Source organism: Podarcis tiliguerta, assembly GCF_965153285.1.
Source record: "Podarcis tiliguerta genome assembly, chromosome: 17".
NCBI classification, from domain to species: domain Eukaryota; kingdom Metazoa; phylum Chordata; class Lepidosauria; order Squamata; family Lacertidae; genus Podarcis; species Podarcis tiliguerta.
The window spans coordinates 14,733,143-14,747,096 of NC_139550.1; the positions used below are offsets into that span (position 1 = coordinate 14,733,143).

The following is a 13,954-nucleotide window of genomic DNA, read 5'->3' on the forward strand; positions in this document are numbered from 1 at the left end:
ACAGTGATGATGTGCTGGAAGTGGGATGGAGAGCAAAGGAAGAGTGAGTAGGAGCAGTCAGAACAGTGAAAGACAGGAGTGCGTCAGCAACCACCCCCGCCCCTCCCCCCAATTTATTTTACTTTTTGGTGTGCACCTAAGATTTGTTCAGTGCAAAGCGAAAAAGACAACGTTACAAACAGGAATTTGAAGACTTGTATATCACAGAGGTGTACTTGCCAAATTTGGAAGAGGGCTGCAGTTTCCATTGAGGATACACCCAACAGCAAACTTGAATTTGTTGTTGTGTATAAAGTGTGGCCTGCCCCACAAATACCAAATAAGACTACATGAGGTGCTTCCAGATGGGGCCTTAATTTGCAGATGGATTCCTGAGACATTGGAGATGGGTCATTGGCAACAGAATTGGGTTGGGGGTTTTTTACAGAATTTTCATTGGAAAGCATAAATTTGGATTAAATGTGGGGGCTATCGACTGGCGTTTTTATGCCAATGAGGTATTGCAGATGCCAGGAGGCGCGGGTGGCACTGTGGTCTAAACCACTGAGTCTCTTGGGCTCACTGACCAGAAGTTTGACAGTTTGAATCCTCGTGACGGGGTGAACTCCCGTTGCTGTGTCCCAACTCCTACCACCCTAGCAGTTCGAAAACAAGCCAGTGCAAGTAGATAAATAGGTACCGCTGCGGCAGGAAGGTAAATGGTGTTTCTGTGTGCTCTGGCTTCCGTCACGGTGTTCCATTGCGCCAGAAGCGGTTTAGTCATGCTGGCCACGTGACCCAGAAAGCTGTCTGTGGACAAACGCCAGCTCCCTTGGCCTGAAAGTGAGATGAGCTCCACAACCCCATAGTTGCCTTTGATTGGACTTAACTGTCCTTTACCTTTACCTTATTGCAGATGCTACAAAATGCTGGCATGTGTGAGGAGCACCCATCTGGAAGCACCCTTAGTCCAAAAATGAAGAGATGGTTACGAACATAAGAATTGCCCTGCTGCATGAGGTCTTTCAAGCACAGCGTTCTCATTCAAAGAGTCACCAGCTTAGATATCTCGGGGGGGGGGCAGTCAAGAGGCTGGTTGTAATCCTGATCTGGATTAGGAAGAAAGGTTTAACTCTTTCCCCTCACCCCTTTTTGTCGCATACCACCCTTGAAGCTATTTGCTGCAAAGAAGATTTACAGGTGCAAATAGCGCCTTCTTGGGACTACATACACTCTGTGCCTTTAAAGCACATTCGAATAACATTTTCCCTCAAAGAATTCTGGGCACTGTGTTTAGTTAAGGGTTGCTGGGAATGTGCTTCAAATGTGCTTTAAAGGTATGTGTGTATGCACATGTGTGTGTGTGTGTGTGTGTGTGTCTGTGTCTGTGTGTCTGTGTGTGTCTGTGTGTGTGTCATTTTTGGTGGTGCAAGAGAGAAAGGGTTAACCCCATCTTCCCACTCCCATCAGAGTGAATCAAAAACAGCTGCAGAAAAAGTTAGGAACAGCAACAACAAAAAGACAGCTGCGCAAATAGAATTGGTTCCAAATGTGTTTGGAGAAAACTCTTTAATAATAATAAAAAAAAATGCTTCATGTCAAAAACTGCCTGGGATGCATTTCTCCCTCGAGCTCACCTAAGTGAGCCAACTCTCATCCGCGCAGCCATCATTTTGGGTTCCTGGCATCTCCCCTTTGCACCCACCCCCACATTCAATCAGCCCCTCTCCAGCTGCTTTTTCACACTTAACATAACACATAGTTGGGCTTAAGATTTTTGATATAAACTAGGAATAGCTTAAGGGACATGGGTGGCGCTGTGGGTTAAACCACAGAGCCTAGGACTTGCCGATCAGAAGGTCGGCGGTTTGAATCCCCGCGACAGGGTGAGCTCCCATTGCTCGGTCCCTGCTCCTGCCAACCTAGCAGTTCGAAAGCACGTGAAAGTGCAAGTAGATAAATAGGTACCGCTCTGGCGGGAAGGTAAACGGCGTTTCCGTGTGCTGTTCTGGTTCGCCAGAAGCGGCTTAGTCATGCTGGCCACATGACTTGGAAGCTGTATGCTGGCTCCCTCAGCCAATAAAGTGAGATGAGAGCAGCAACCCCAGAGTTGACCATGACTGGACCTAATGGTCAGGGGTCCCTTTACCTTTACCTTAGGAATAGCTTGCTGAAACCTTATATCTAGTTGAGGAAGAGCCCATGATCCCCAAAACCAGCACATGCACACACACACACACCCTCTCACCTACTTTCTCCAGATTTGGCTTGGTGGGTCACAAGCTATAAAGCAGAAGTAGCCAACATCATGCCTTCCAGATGTTGGACTCCAGTTCCCATCAGTCACCATGGTGATGGGAGTTGTGCTCCAGCAACAACTGGAAGGTGTTATATTAGCCATCCCTGCTCTAAACCCAAATGCATTAAGAGTGCAAATAGAGATTTTTCTTCTTATTAGTTTTGTTTAAATTTACACCTTCCTCCAAAGGAACTCAGATTAGCAAACGTGTTAGTGCTAAAACAATACACTTCAAACTTCTATAAAGAAGTTTAAAAACTCCTAAAACTCCTAAAAATAATCACCTACTGCCAATCTAATAATATCAGGGTTACCGGGGACAGGTCTTTCTGTCATCAAATGCCTGGATAGAGTAAAAAAAAGTTTTTAAATTCCAGCTTAAAGTTAATACTGAGGGAGACTGATGCACCTTGCTAGGGAGACTGATGCAGCCAGCTATTTTGCAAAATATATTTCAAAGGAGAAAATTTAAAAAGGAAGTTGATAACAGCTGGATTTTTAAAAAAATGCACTCACTACCTGAAGTTATGCATCCCACCCGTAATTCTAATTCCCACAACAAACAAATTTAACAGTACAGCACATGTAATTCTAAGTTTATAATCTACTTGATCCAGCTCAAGGGGTCCTGACTCAATGGAGGGTACACACTTCAAAATGACACCAAAGTAAAGAGGAGCAGTCATGTTCTTTGCATATATGTGCAGAAATACAGTTTAGATTGATCTTCAGACCAAGGTCATGTTCCCATTGCTCATGCTGCTTGCAATAACTGAGATGCCACCAGTATGTTCAGTGGCTCCTTAGAGGACAATATGTGTGGCCTGCTCACAGAAGACATCGGAAGGTAAGATGGAAGAGAAACAAATGCCACATGCAGACTCCTTGTTGAAAAAGAGGAATACCGTATTTTCCCATGTATAAGACAATGCTTTTGGGGGGGGGAGTAAAAAATTGGGGTCATCTTAGACATGACTGGTGAATGCACAGGGGTAAAAAATAAAAATAAAAAAAACCACAGCAGTGGTACCTCTAGTTACAAACTTAATTCGTTCTGGAGGTCCATTCTTAACCTTAAACTGTTCTTAACTAGAGGCATGCTTTTGCTAATGGGGCCTCTTGCTGCCACTGCGCCACAGGCACACAATTTCCGTTCTCATCCTGGGGGAAAAGTTCTCAAATCGAGGTAACTCTTCCAGGTTAGCGGAGTTTGTAACCTGAAGCATTTGTAACCTGAGGCATTTGTAACTCAAGGTACCACTGTACTTAGGTTCCTGCGGCTGCCATGAAGAAGCTGCTGGAACCAGTTCTGCCAGCCATTTAAAAGCGGGTCACTGGGGGGATTTTCTCATTTATTATTATTTTTTGCAAATACAGTGGTACCTCGGGTTACAGACGCTTCAAGTTACAGACTCCGCTAACCTAGAAATAGTACCTCGGGTTAAGAACTTTGCTTCAGGATGAGAAGAGAAATCATGTGGCCGCGGCGGCAGTTGGAGGCCCCATTAGCTAAAGTGGTACCTCAGGTTAAGAACAGTTTCAGGTTAAGAACGGACCTCCAGAACGAATTAAGTTCTTAACCCGAGGTACTACTTGGGTTTGGGGATTGGGGCTTGCATTATGCCCACTCGTCCATTTGCCCCCAAAAAGCTCAACAACTCTCCACCTCTGCTGCCGCCCTTCTGGATTTCCACTTCTAGAGATATGGCAACCCTAAAATATTGATTTCTTAATTCTAGGTTAAAAGGGGGGGGGAGGTTCCATCTTATACATGAGGGCATCTTATACACAGAAAAATATGGTATATCAACCAAACTGAGGACGAATTTATACATTCAGCCGACTCAGGTGGTCAAGCTTTGGCCAGACTCTTCCACACAATTTGGCCAGACTGATCCATGAAGGCTACACTATCGGGCCCAAGTTCAGGGCTGTATGCTGCACAGCTCAGCCTCTCCCCAATCACCACCCCCCAAAAGCCCCCTGCGACAGGAAACAGCAGGGATGTTCTAGGAAGGAAACTGCTGGGTTGCAGCCAAGGCACCAGCTGCCCATGGTCTTAATTTAAACCATTCCTCAAAGAGCAAGAGTGGCAGCAAGCTCAGCCAATCAGCTAATTAAGTTAACATGGTGGGAAACATGGAGGGGTGTTGACTATCTCAGCACTTCCCCTTGCATGGTGTGGTAGCAAATAGGCTTGCTGGCCCTGGAGAGAGATCAGTGTGACCAAGATGGCAAGCAAAAGGTAAGGGGGGGGGGGAGCCGGTAAGTAGCAGCAGAGAAAAGAGTGGGGCAGTCAAGGCAGGAGGGCACATAGCAGCACCTTTGCAGATAGCCATATAATTTTAAGGGCTTTTCTTGCAGATGGTAGTGAATTCACCAACGACATTGAGAACACAGCATGGAGATAATGAATTTCTAAGTTTGATGACTGAGGCGAGAGTCGTAAAAATGAGTGTCAGCAGACACAAGCCTATAAAAAGTTCATATATATTTTATTGCAACATGTTTTAATGCCGTTGGTGATTTTGAAGAGGGAGAGCATTGTTTCTGTAACAGATATAATGTAGCCATGTGTCACTTATCAAAATACAGCCCTTGACAATGAAGGACAGCTTACATAAGTGCTCAAAGAGGGAAAAGTAGAATTGATCTCTAACTGAGGGAGGCAGAAGTATGCTCCAAAGTATTCAATATGAAAGGTTTGCTCTGAGACCAAGGGGGTTTCTGTTACTCATTTCACAATGTTTCCAAGAGAATAGCAACAGAGGCAGCATAATTTCATTTATAAACATAGTCCTTTCAATCCGAGTTGATCCAGAGTCTAAACTACCATGCAGAGTAACCCTAGGCATGTTGACTCCAAAGTAAACCCCACTCTGCACCTTGGGGCTTACACCTAGGAAAATGGACATAGGATTGCAGCCTCAGGAAATGAGCCTCAGAGCATTCTGTATGGTGTTTTTATCATGCTGCATAAATTATGTTCTTAATGTTGTATACCACCCTGAGATCCATAGCTGTCAAGTGTCCCTTATTTGGCGGGACAGTCCCTTATCCCAGCGCCATGTCCCGCTGCTGTCCCATATTGATGATGTCCCCTTAAATTTCCCGGGTTTCAAAGTAAGCAGCTCCTCTCCCTCCCTCCCTACTGGCCAGGGAGGAGGGAGGCTCCAACTGTGTTGCTTGGCTGTGTTGCTCACCCAATAAGGAGTCTAAGAACGACTGGGGGGTGGAGCTTGCATGCTTTGTGCCGATCAAATTGGCCGCGTTGCCTAGGGACTCCCCTTTGCTCAGTGCTTCCCAGCGGAGAGGTGACGGTGGTTTTGCTTGCTGCATCTCCTTTGCCGGGTTGCTGCGCTGTGGGAACCACCACTTGAGGCTTCATTTGGCTGCTGGTTGACTAAAATCCCTTATTTTGGCTGCTGATCCCTTATTTTCGAGGCTGCTGGTCCCTTATTTTCAAATCTGTAAGTTGACAGCTATGCTGGGATCTTTGGACAAAAGGTGGTATATACATCGAAATAATCCATGCTATTTTTCTAGACAAGGAGTTGCTGGAACTCACCATGAACTTCTCCCTTGTGGGGAAATTTAAATGGCTGCTGTGTCAGTGAGTCTGTTTTCACCAACTTGGCAGTCCTTTCAGTACTGTTGCCGCTTTCGGGCAGATGGTCCTATCCTGACAGGAGCCTGGGCTTTCATGGCAGCACATCATTGTGGGGAAGGTAGGATTTTGGCTGTGTTGGGGGCTGCAGTGCTCGTATCAGTGTTGCAGGCCTTCAAAAAATAAAGGGGTTTGGAGGCCCGATATCACTAGTGTTGGGCCCCATCAAGGTCTGTGGAAGGGGTAGCAAGGCCAGAGGGTGATCCAAGGGGAGCAGGGAGCAATTTGTGGGGTTTTGTGCCTCCCTCGGAGTCCGAGCTGGACAGCAGCACCTGGCGGGTTCCAGAGCTGCAACACTTGCTCAGGTATGCTGCATGCTAGTGCCAAATCTGATTCCCCATTTTAATTCAACATCTGAGGCTGTGCCCATGTTGCCCTTAAAAAAAGAAAGAAAGAAAGCTGAACATTGTTGGGGTATACATGCAAAAATTGTCCCCACTGCCAGCAGTCCCCGCAATGTATAGGCCCATCATTGGTGAAGACCATAGCTCTAGCACGGTAAGGCATTTCCAAGTAGACCTGGGATGAAACCCTGAAAAGTGACTTCTAATCGTTGTCAACGACACTGAGTTAGATGGAGCAATGGTCGGACTCAGTCTAAATCGCTTCCTGTGTCCTTATGACACATACATGCAACTCTCCTCCTCACACGGCAGTCATTTTGCTAGTCACCTAATCCGCTTGGTCTGTTCTGTAGTTGCTGAAAGAAGAAAAATTAGATCTTCTGTGCACAAGATCTCATTGCTAAAACACGCTAACACATAATGGCTTTGAAATAAAAGGAAGCAACCGTTATCGTGGCCCTTTGTGGCCACTTGATGAACTGAAGAGGCAGGTTTTCAAAAGATACTCAGCGCCATGAATGCAGGGATCCTTTCAGAGGGTATTTTCAAGCCACAGAAGGGCTTGAAACCCTTCAAAAGGGTTTCCCTGGCAACTTCTCTTTCTTTTCTTTTCCTCCGCTTGCAACGCCTTCGGAAAGAATAAGCAACTCTATAGTGTGCAGATTATCTCAATTGCTGTTGTCAGTAGCTCTCACTGGAGCAACAGCTGCAATCAATATCTCTGGCCAATAAATATAGCAGGTAATGCTGTTGTATTATCAATGGAGTAGAAACACATTTCATTTTACAGTCACAGAATATTTGATGGTGTGGTGTCATTAGGTGCCTGGTTAGACCCCAAAGCATTTAAAAAATAATAATCTTATTATTAGTCACATAGTGCTTCTGAGTGTTCAAAGCATTTCACACTTGTTTTCTCAGTGAACCTTGCAGCAGCTCTGTGTGAGGGTTCAGAGACTGAATCAAGGGGAGGCTATGGGAGAGAGAGGCTTGCCTAAGTCATCTTCATGAGCGCATGGCACCAGTGGCATTTCATGTGTTAAGTAATAGTAATTAAGAATAGTTTTATTATTTATATTCCGCCCAATGGACACTCCCATGACAAATAATTCCAGCCAGCTGAGAGACAACCAGTAAGAAAGCCATGCCCCATGGAGCAACTTGCTGTATCTCAACCAGTGGTAGGAAACTTTGAAGATCTAAGCATGTATGTGGGGTCTTAAGGGAAGAGATAAACATTGGACTATCAAAATGCACTCTACGTTGGGCTATTTTTGAAAGTGACTCGGAAACTACAACTAATCCAGAATGCGGCAGCTAGACTGGTGGCTGGGAGTGGCTGCCGGGACCATGTAACACCAGTCCTAAAGGATCATCACTGGCTCCCAGTATGTTTCCGAGCACAATTCAAAGTGTTGGTGCAGTCTTTTGAAGCCCTAAACGGCCTCGATCCAGTATGGAAACCCAGCCAGATGGGCAAGGTATAAATAATGAAGTTAGCAGCAGTAGTATATTCAGGTTGCAGGTTACTTAGGCCAAGGATGGGGAACCTGTAGTCCTCCATTGTTGGATTATCACCTCTGGCTATTGGCTGTGCTTGCTGGAGTCCAACATCTGGAGGGTCACAGTTCCCCCCTCCCTGGTTCAGGGTATTAAAAGTAAATTCCAGTACTTGGCTCTGAAGTGAGTTGTGGGTCAATGCAGACGCTATCATAATGGTGTCTGTAGTGTTAAAAAAGGAAGCCCTTGTGACCATGATGTGAGGCAGGAAGTAGAGAGTTACCTTCAACCTAGATGTTCCTCCATTGCTAGGTGCTTTCTGCAGTAGACTAGGGATGTGGGTGGCACTGTGGTCTAAATCACTGAGCCTCTTGGGAAGGTTGGCGGTTCGAATCCCTGTGATGGGGTGAGCTCCTGTTGCTCTGTCCCAGCTCCTGCCAGCCTAGCAGTATGAAAGCACACCAGTGCAAGTAGATAAATAGGTACCGCTGCGGTGGGAAGGGAAACGGTGTTTACGTGCACTCTGGTTTTCTGTCACGGTGCTCCGTTGCACCAGAAGCGGTTTAGTCATGCCGGCCACATGACCCAGAAAGCTGTCTGTAGACAAACACCGGCTCCATTGGCCTGAAAAGTGAGATGAGCGCCGCAACCCCATAGTTGCCTTTGACTGGACTTAACCATCCAGGGGTCCTTTACCTTTACCTAGACTAGGCATGGTAAAGGGCTTGCACTCTCTGATCACTCCACATCGCTTGGTTTAGCTTATAAACCAATATCTAAAGTGACAAAGCTGCTGGATTTCTTTTTAATAAGTTAATTCTTTACACAAAAGTCTTCTGATGAATTCTTTGATATCATAAAGGTAACTGCTGATTGAGCCTTTGGGAAGATCTCATCAGACCCTCCAAGTGTCCCTATTTTCCAGGGGCAGTCCCGGATTTACAGAAGCTGTTCCGGTTTCTGATTTGATCCCAGAATGTCCCACTTTTCCTTAGGACGCCCCTATTTTTATCGGAGAAATGTTAGAGGGTATGGCACCATGCAACCCCCAAGCCAAGGAGATAAATAACTTTTTGAAGACATCTAAAGACATTCCTGCATAGGGGAGTTTTTTATGTTTATAATGTTTTATGATGTTTTTATATATGTTGGAAGCTGGCCAGAGTGGCTAGGGCAACCCAGTCAGATGGGTGGGGAACAAATAATAAAATTGTTATTGTTGTTGTTGAATAGGACCCTCCCTATTTTCATCAGTGAAATGTTGGAGGGTATGATTCTTCTTGAGTGTGTCCTGTGGAGTGTCTGGAGTACATATGATGAGAACAACATGATTGCATTCCAGTCCAGCTGAAATATCTGAATACTCATCAGCAAACACACCTTTTCAACATTTATTGGTATAAGTGGTGTTGTCCACACATACATAAAAATCATAGGGTCTGATGTGTCACAGGCTTGTGTCCATTTGCTCTTAGGATAAATTATGTTTGGTGTTACTCAGTGGCGAGGGAAATACACTCTGCACCTGCTCAGAGGCATCTCAATCTACTCTTAGTTCCTATGTGGTATTGTTGAGCTTTGGCACTGAAATAGATGCCAGGTCTTAAAAGCTCACATCTTAGGATCAAAGCTCTTGTGCCTATTTGGCTTAGCTCTCCCATCCCTTGGATGTCACAATTGACCCCAAAGGAGTATAAATAAAACTTTCCCACTGTACTTCACCAGCAGTATATAATCCTACCCAGTAAAGGATTGTTTGGTGGCGTTTGAAGACAAACACACTTTCAACGTTTGATTAAAATGACATTGGAGACAATTAGGACCCGATTAAGGTGAATGAGGAGGTGAAAATCAACTTGCCCAAGGTATTTGGGTAGTGAATGATCCCCACGTGTTTAAATGACACAGTTGCTGCCTTATATTGATGTGGAGATGGTGTTGTCCTTTGTCTTTTTAAATAATAACAATCATCCCTCCCAAGTGATTTGAGGGATGTGCTTCAGGAAAATATCAGCCCCCCCAATACCATCCTTGTATTATCAACAATAGTGTTACAAATTCCATATTTTTAAAAAATCCAATAAATCTAATGTTGACCCTCATATGTGATTAATAAAGGGAGGGGGTTGTAAGCATGGGAGTCAGATCTGGCCAGTCCTCAGTCTTGACTAGCAGGCTCCTTGCCCTCTCTTTGGACGTCTGCTTTGCATTTGAAGAGATAGAATCATAGAATGGTAGAGTTGGAAGGGACCACCAGGGTCATCTAGTCTACCCCCCTGCGATGCAGGAATCTTTTTGCCCAACATGGGGCTTGAACCCCCAACCCTGAGATCAGCAGTCTCCCACTCTGCCAACTGAGCTACTACCTCAACTCTGTTTCTATTCTGTTGTCCCTTCTCTCTGATTGTTGCTGCCCCATCAGCCATCCAAAGCACTATTCAGGGCTGAAATCAACAGTGAATCAAATGAAACAAGTAAGTCAGCAGTGTGCTCAACGTAAGGGAAGCTAGTGAGCATCAAATGCTGCCCAGCTAGCTAGTGCTGATTGAGCTGCCCTACAGGAGCTACGCCTCATTTAATTTCCCTGCAATGTGGCCGGATGAAAAGAGAGCTGAAATTGACATCAGTAACATGCGCTGGTGCTCATTCAGCCTGCAATTTTTGAAATTAATCTGTTTAGATTTCTGATTCTATGGTCCATGGTACAGGTGTTTGTTTGTTTATGTGCTTCTACTAACTTTAAATTTTATGTACTTCCTTATTTTCACTTAAAATGTCCATTACAAATTATAAAAAGCTTACAAAGGTTTTTGTAAGCCTTTTAATGCCAGACCCTCTAAACCGCAATTGAAAATAGGACAAATAAGAGTTGTGATGAATGAAATAAAGGCCATATGTTTGGCTATTTTATTTTATTTTCTGGAATAAGTTCCATTAGAATTTATAAAGAGAGATGCAAAACTTAATGCCAAATATATATTTTTATCCAACGTTAAATATAATAAAAACATGGAGGAAAAGAAAAGGGAAGGAGGAGAAAAGAATTTAAAAGAGAGACTGGAAAAGAAAAAATACAGAAATTAAAGAACTTCCCATTCTTCATCTGTTCGCTATATATAAACAATAGTCACTTCATCTGCCGCAATATAACACCCAACAAAATCATTTTCTATAAACCAACATTATCTTCAATCCCCAAATCCATATGTTAGGGTTGCCATGTTTCAAACAGTGCAGTCTGTCCATTTTAACAATCATTCTTCCATTGTTGGTAATCGTGAGTCTCTCCATCTTTCTGCATACAATAGTCTCGCTGCCGTAAACATATATTGAAACAAAGTTCCATAGTCCTTTTCTAGTTATATATCCCTAAGAACAAGCAGGAACCCCATGCAGTTTTTATCCTTTTTCTTTTGCACAGCTGTGTCCCATGCATACCACATGACTAACCTGGTTTTGAAACTCTCCTCCCTTTAAAAAAAAAAAGAGCTTAATGTAGATTTGCAACTGCTGCACTTTGAGAAACTGCAAGTCTAAAGCTACCATGGCTGTACAAAACTAGTATGATGCTTTGGATCTAGACAGGCCACCATAATTTTTGGGTCAGCCCAACATTTCTGCTAATATTACTCATTCTGCTTGTTTTTAATATGTACTACTGATTTCTGTTGTTGCACTGCTGATTTCTGTTTGGTTTTTTAATGGCCTACGAATAGAACAATTTTTTATATTTAAAAATATATATTTCTTCACAGAAACTAAGGGATTTAATGTATGGCCTGAAGAAATAACTGAAAGCACTGAGGTGGAAGTGGCAGCCACGGTGAGTTGATATGAACCTTCTTGTAAGTCTATGAATGTATGTTTTCCTAAATGCCCCATGGCAACCAGTATTGAGTAAGGGGCATTTTTTTGCCTTGTAGCTTCTATAATATTACAACCTGGATGTTGAATAAAGAGTTAACTTCACTGTCAACAGAGATCTGCTGACCTGCGTGTGACTCCAGCCCTGACAGAGTGTCTATTTCGGTTTTAGTTGTGTTTTATATGTATTTGCTGTTTTTGTTTTGAGCTGCTTTTAATGATCTGTAGTGTACATCGCTTTGAGCATCGCTTGTTTAGAAGGTGATTGATAAATCGATGATGATGATGATGATGATAGGGCTTCTGGCACTCACGGCATTGATAAGACACATATCTCCTCCCTCTCTCTGTAGACGTGGCCCAGAAGTTTTAAGAGGGAAGCGCGATTGCTCTCTCACCCTTCCTGCAGAACAGCCAAAGCCGCACTCGCACAAACATCCATTTGCAGGGCACACAGTGCTGTCAGTTCTCAAACTGCTGATTGCTACCTGAGATATTTTAAGTGCCCCACTTTTTCTCTGAAGGGAAACAACTTGGGAATATTGCCAGCTACTGGTTTAAGCCTCAACTATGAATATCAATGGAAGTTAGATGCCCTTCAAGGGCGTGATGTGAGCTGTCAAATGTGCTAACGTTTTCCAATTAGTTGAAGGGGGGGGGGAGTAGGTTTTTCAAAGCCAGCCGTGAATTGCAAATTAGTGAAAAGTATTTCAGTTATGCCTCCCATACTCCCATAAAAAGGCAGCTGAAAAAGGAGGAGGGGAACACCAGCACATTCACATGCCAGGGGTCTTTTGCTGGAAGGATTTTCCCTGTTTGTTTGTTTGTTTTCCAAAAGTGTCGCTTTTTAATAAAGAACCTTTATTGAATAAGGAGGTTTAATTACATTGGCAACACTTTCCAATAGGGAAGCTGACTCAGTGTTATTCATGTGATGTGAGCAAAATCAGCAAAACACTTTTGCAGAGAAAACAAACAGAATAGTGGAGCAACTTCAGAGGCCTGCTAGCAAACCAAACCCTCATTGTAATAATAATAATAATAATAATAATAATAATAATAATAATAATAATACAGTGGTACCTCTGGTTACGAACTTAATTAGTTCCAGGGGTCCCTTCTTAACCTGAAACTGTTCTTAACCTGAGGTACCACTTTAGATAATGGGGCCTCCCGCTGCCACTGCCGTGCGATTTCTGTTCTCATCCTGAGGTAAAATTCTTATCCCAATGTACTACTTCCGGGTTAGTGGAGTCTGTAACCCGAAGTGTTTGTAACCCTAGGTACCACTGTAAAGTTACTCAGATCAACCCCCGAATTTGCATGCCAACAGAGTGATTTTTCATCTACTATATTGCAGTCTAATTAACTGTGCACACTTTATATTGAAGAAGTTAGACCACATTATCCAGCAGATCATGCCTATTTAACATGCTGTTGTCATTGTTGTTTGGCTTATCAAACAACTAAATTGATGGGCTTTGTTTTTATGGAGAAACAACGATGCCCTTGACATGGAGGCATCTGAAATGCTGGATTCAGCAATAATTTTAGCAGCTAGATGACACTTAAATGTGGATGGAAGTGTTTTCTTTTTTTCCTCCGTGTGCCATAAGACATCCTTTATGCCAAGGGTGTCCAAACATTTTTCAAAGAGGGCATGTGACAACCCGTACGGACTGCGCATATGTGGCAACCGTATGGGATGCCGCACATGCGTAGTCCGTATGGGATGCTGCACATATGCAGTCTGTACGGGCTGCCGCTCGCGTGTGGTGGCCATATGGGCAGCCGCGTGAGCAGGGGCCATCTTCTCACCCCTCCCATAGTGGCACCCGGGGCATCCCGACCCCTCCTACGCCCCTGAGCACTCTGTTGCCTCTCCATGGCTGCTACTGCCTGCCTCCTCCCTTGGGCAGCTCATAGCAACTGCTGGAGAGCAGGAAAGGAGGAGAAGGAGAGGCTGCAGGCAGCGAGGCCCTGTCCTGTGTGATGCACCAGCTCTGAGGGGCGGGCAGAGGACAGGGCTGTCCTGGGCAGGGAGAAAGGGGGAGTGGAGCAGAGCGCAAGGAGTCTTGATTTTAAAAAATATATGTTTTGTGCCTCCACATCCAATCCTGCCCCTCTCTAAAATTTGTTGGAGTGTGTTTTTCTTTCTGTTAATCTACCAACGAATAAAATAAAATAAGATTGAGATCAAGGGGTTTTATCATGATGGTGGAGGGGTGTGTGTGTGTTCTGTTTGTGTAATTGTGGTGGCAAATTCGCCCTTCCTCTGATGGGAAATGCTCTGCAGGGGAG

General features: G+C 44.2%; 1 protein-coding gene across 7 annotated transcripts in view; it reads left to right on the plus strand.

Annotated features, from left to right (window-relative positions):
* PALM2AKAP2 (PALM2 and AKAP2 fusion) overlaps positions 1-13,954 on the plus strand; it is a 216,475-nt gene that overhangs the window by 113,858 nt on the left and 88,663 nt on the right. For 4 of the 7 annotated variants that reach the window (XM_083419494.1, XM_083419505.1, XM_083419507.1 and 1 more), the window contains one exon: positions 11,545-11,612. In XM_083419494.1, coding sequence (XP_083275620.1) covers positions 11,545-11,612 — 68 coding nt within the window. Of the gene's footprint in view, positions 1-5,819; positions 6,007-7,418; positions 7,471-11,544; positions 11,635-13,954 lie in introns of those variants that run through there. The other 3 variants (XM_083419510.1, XM_083419496.1, XM_083419497.1) reach the window with 3 other exon arrangements.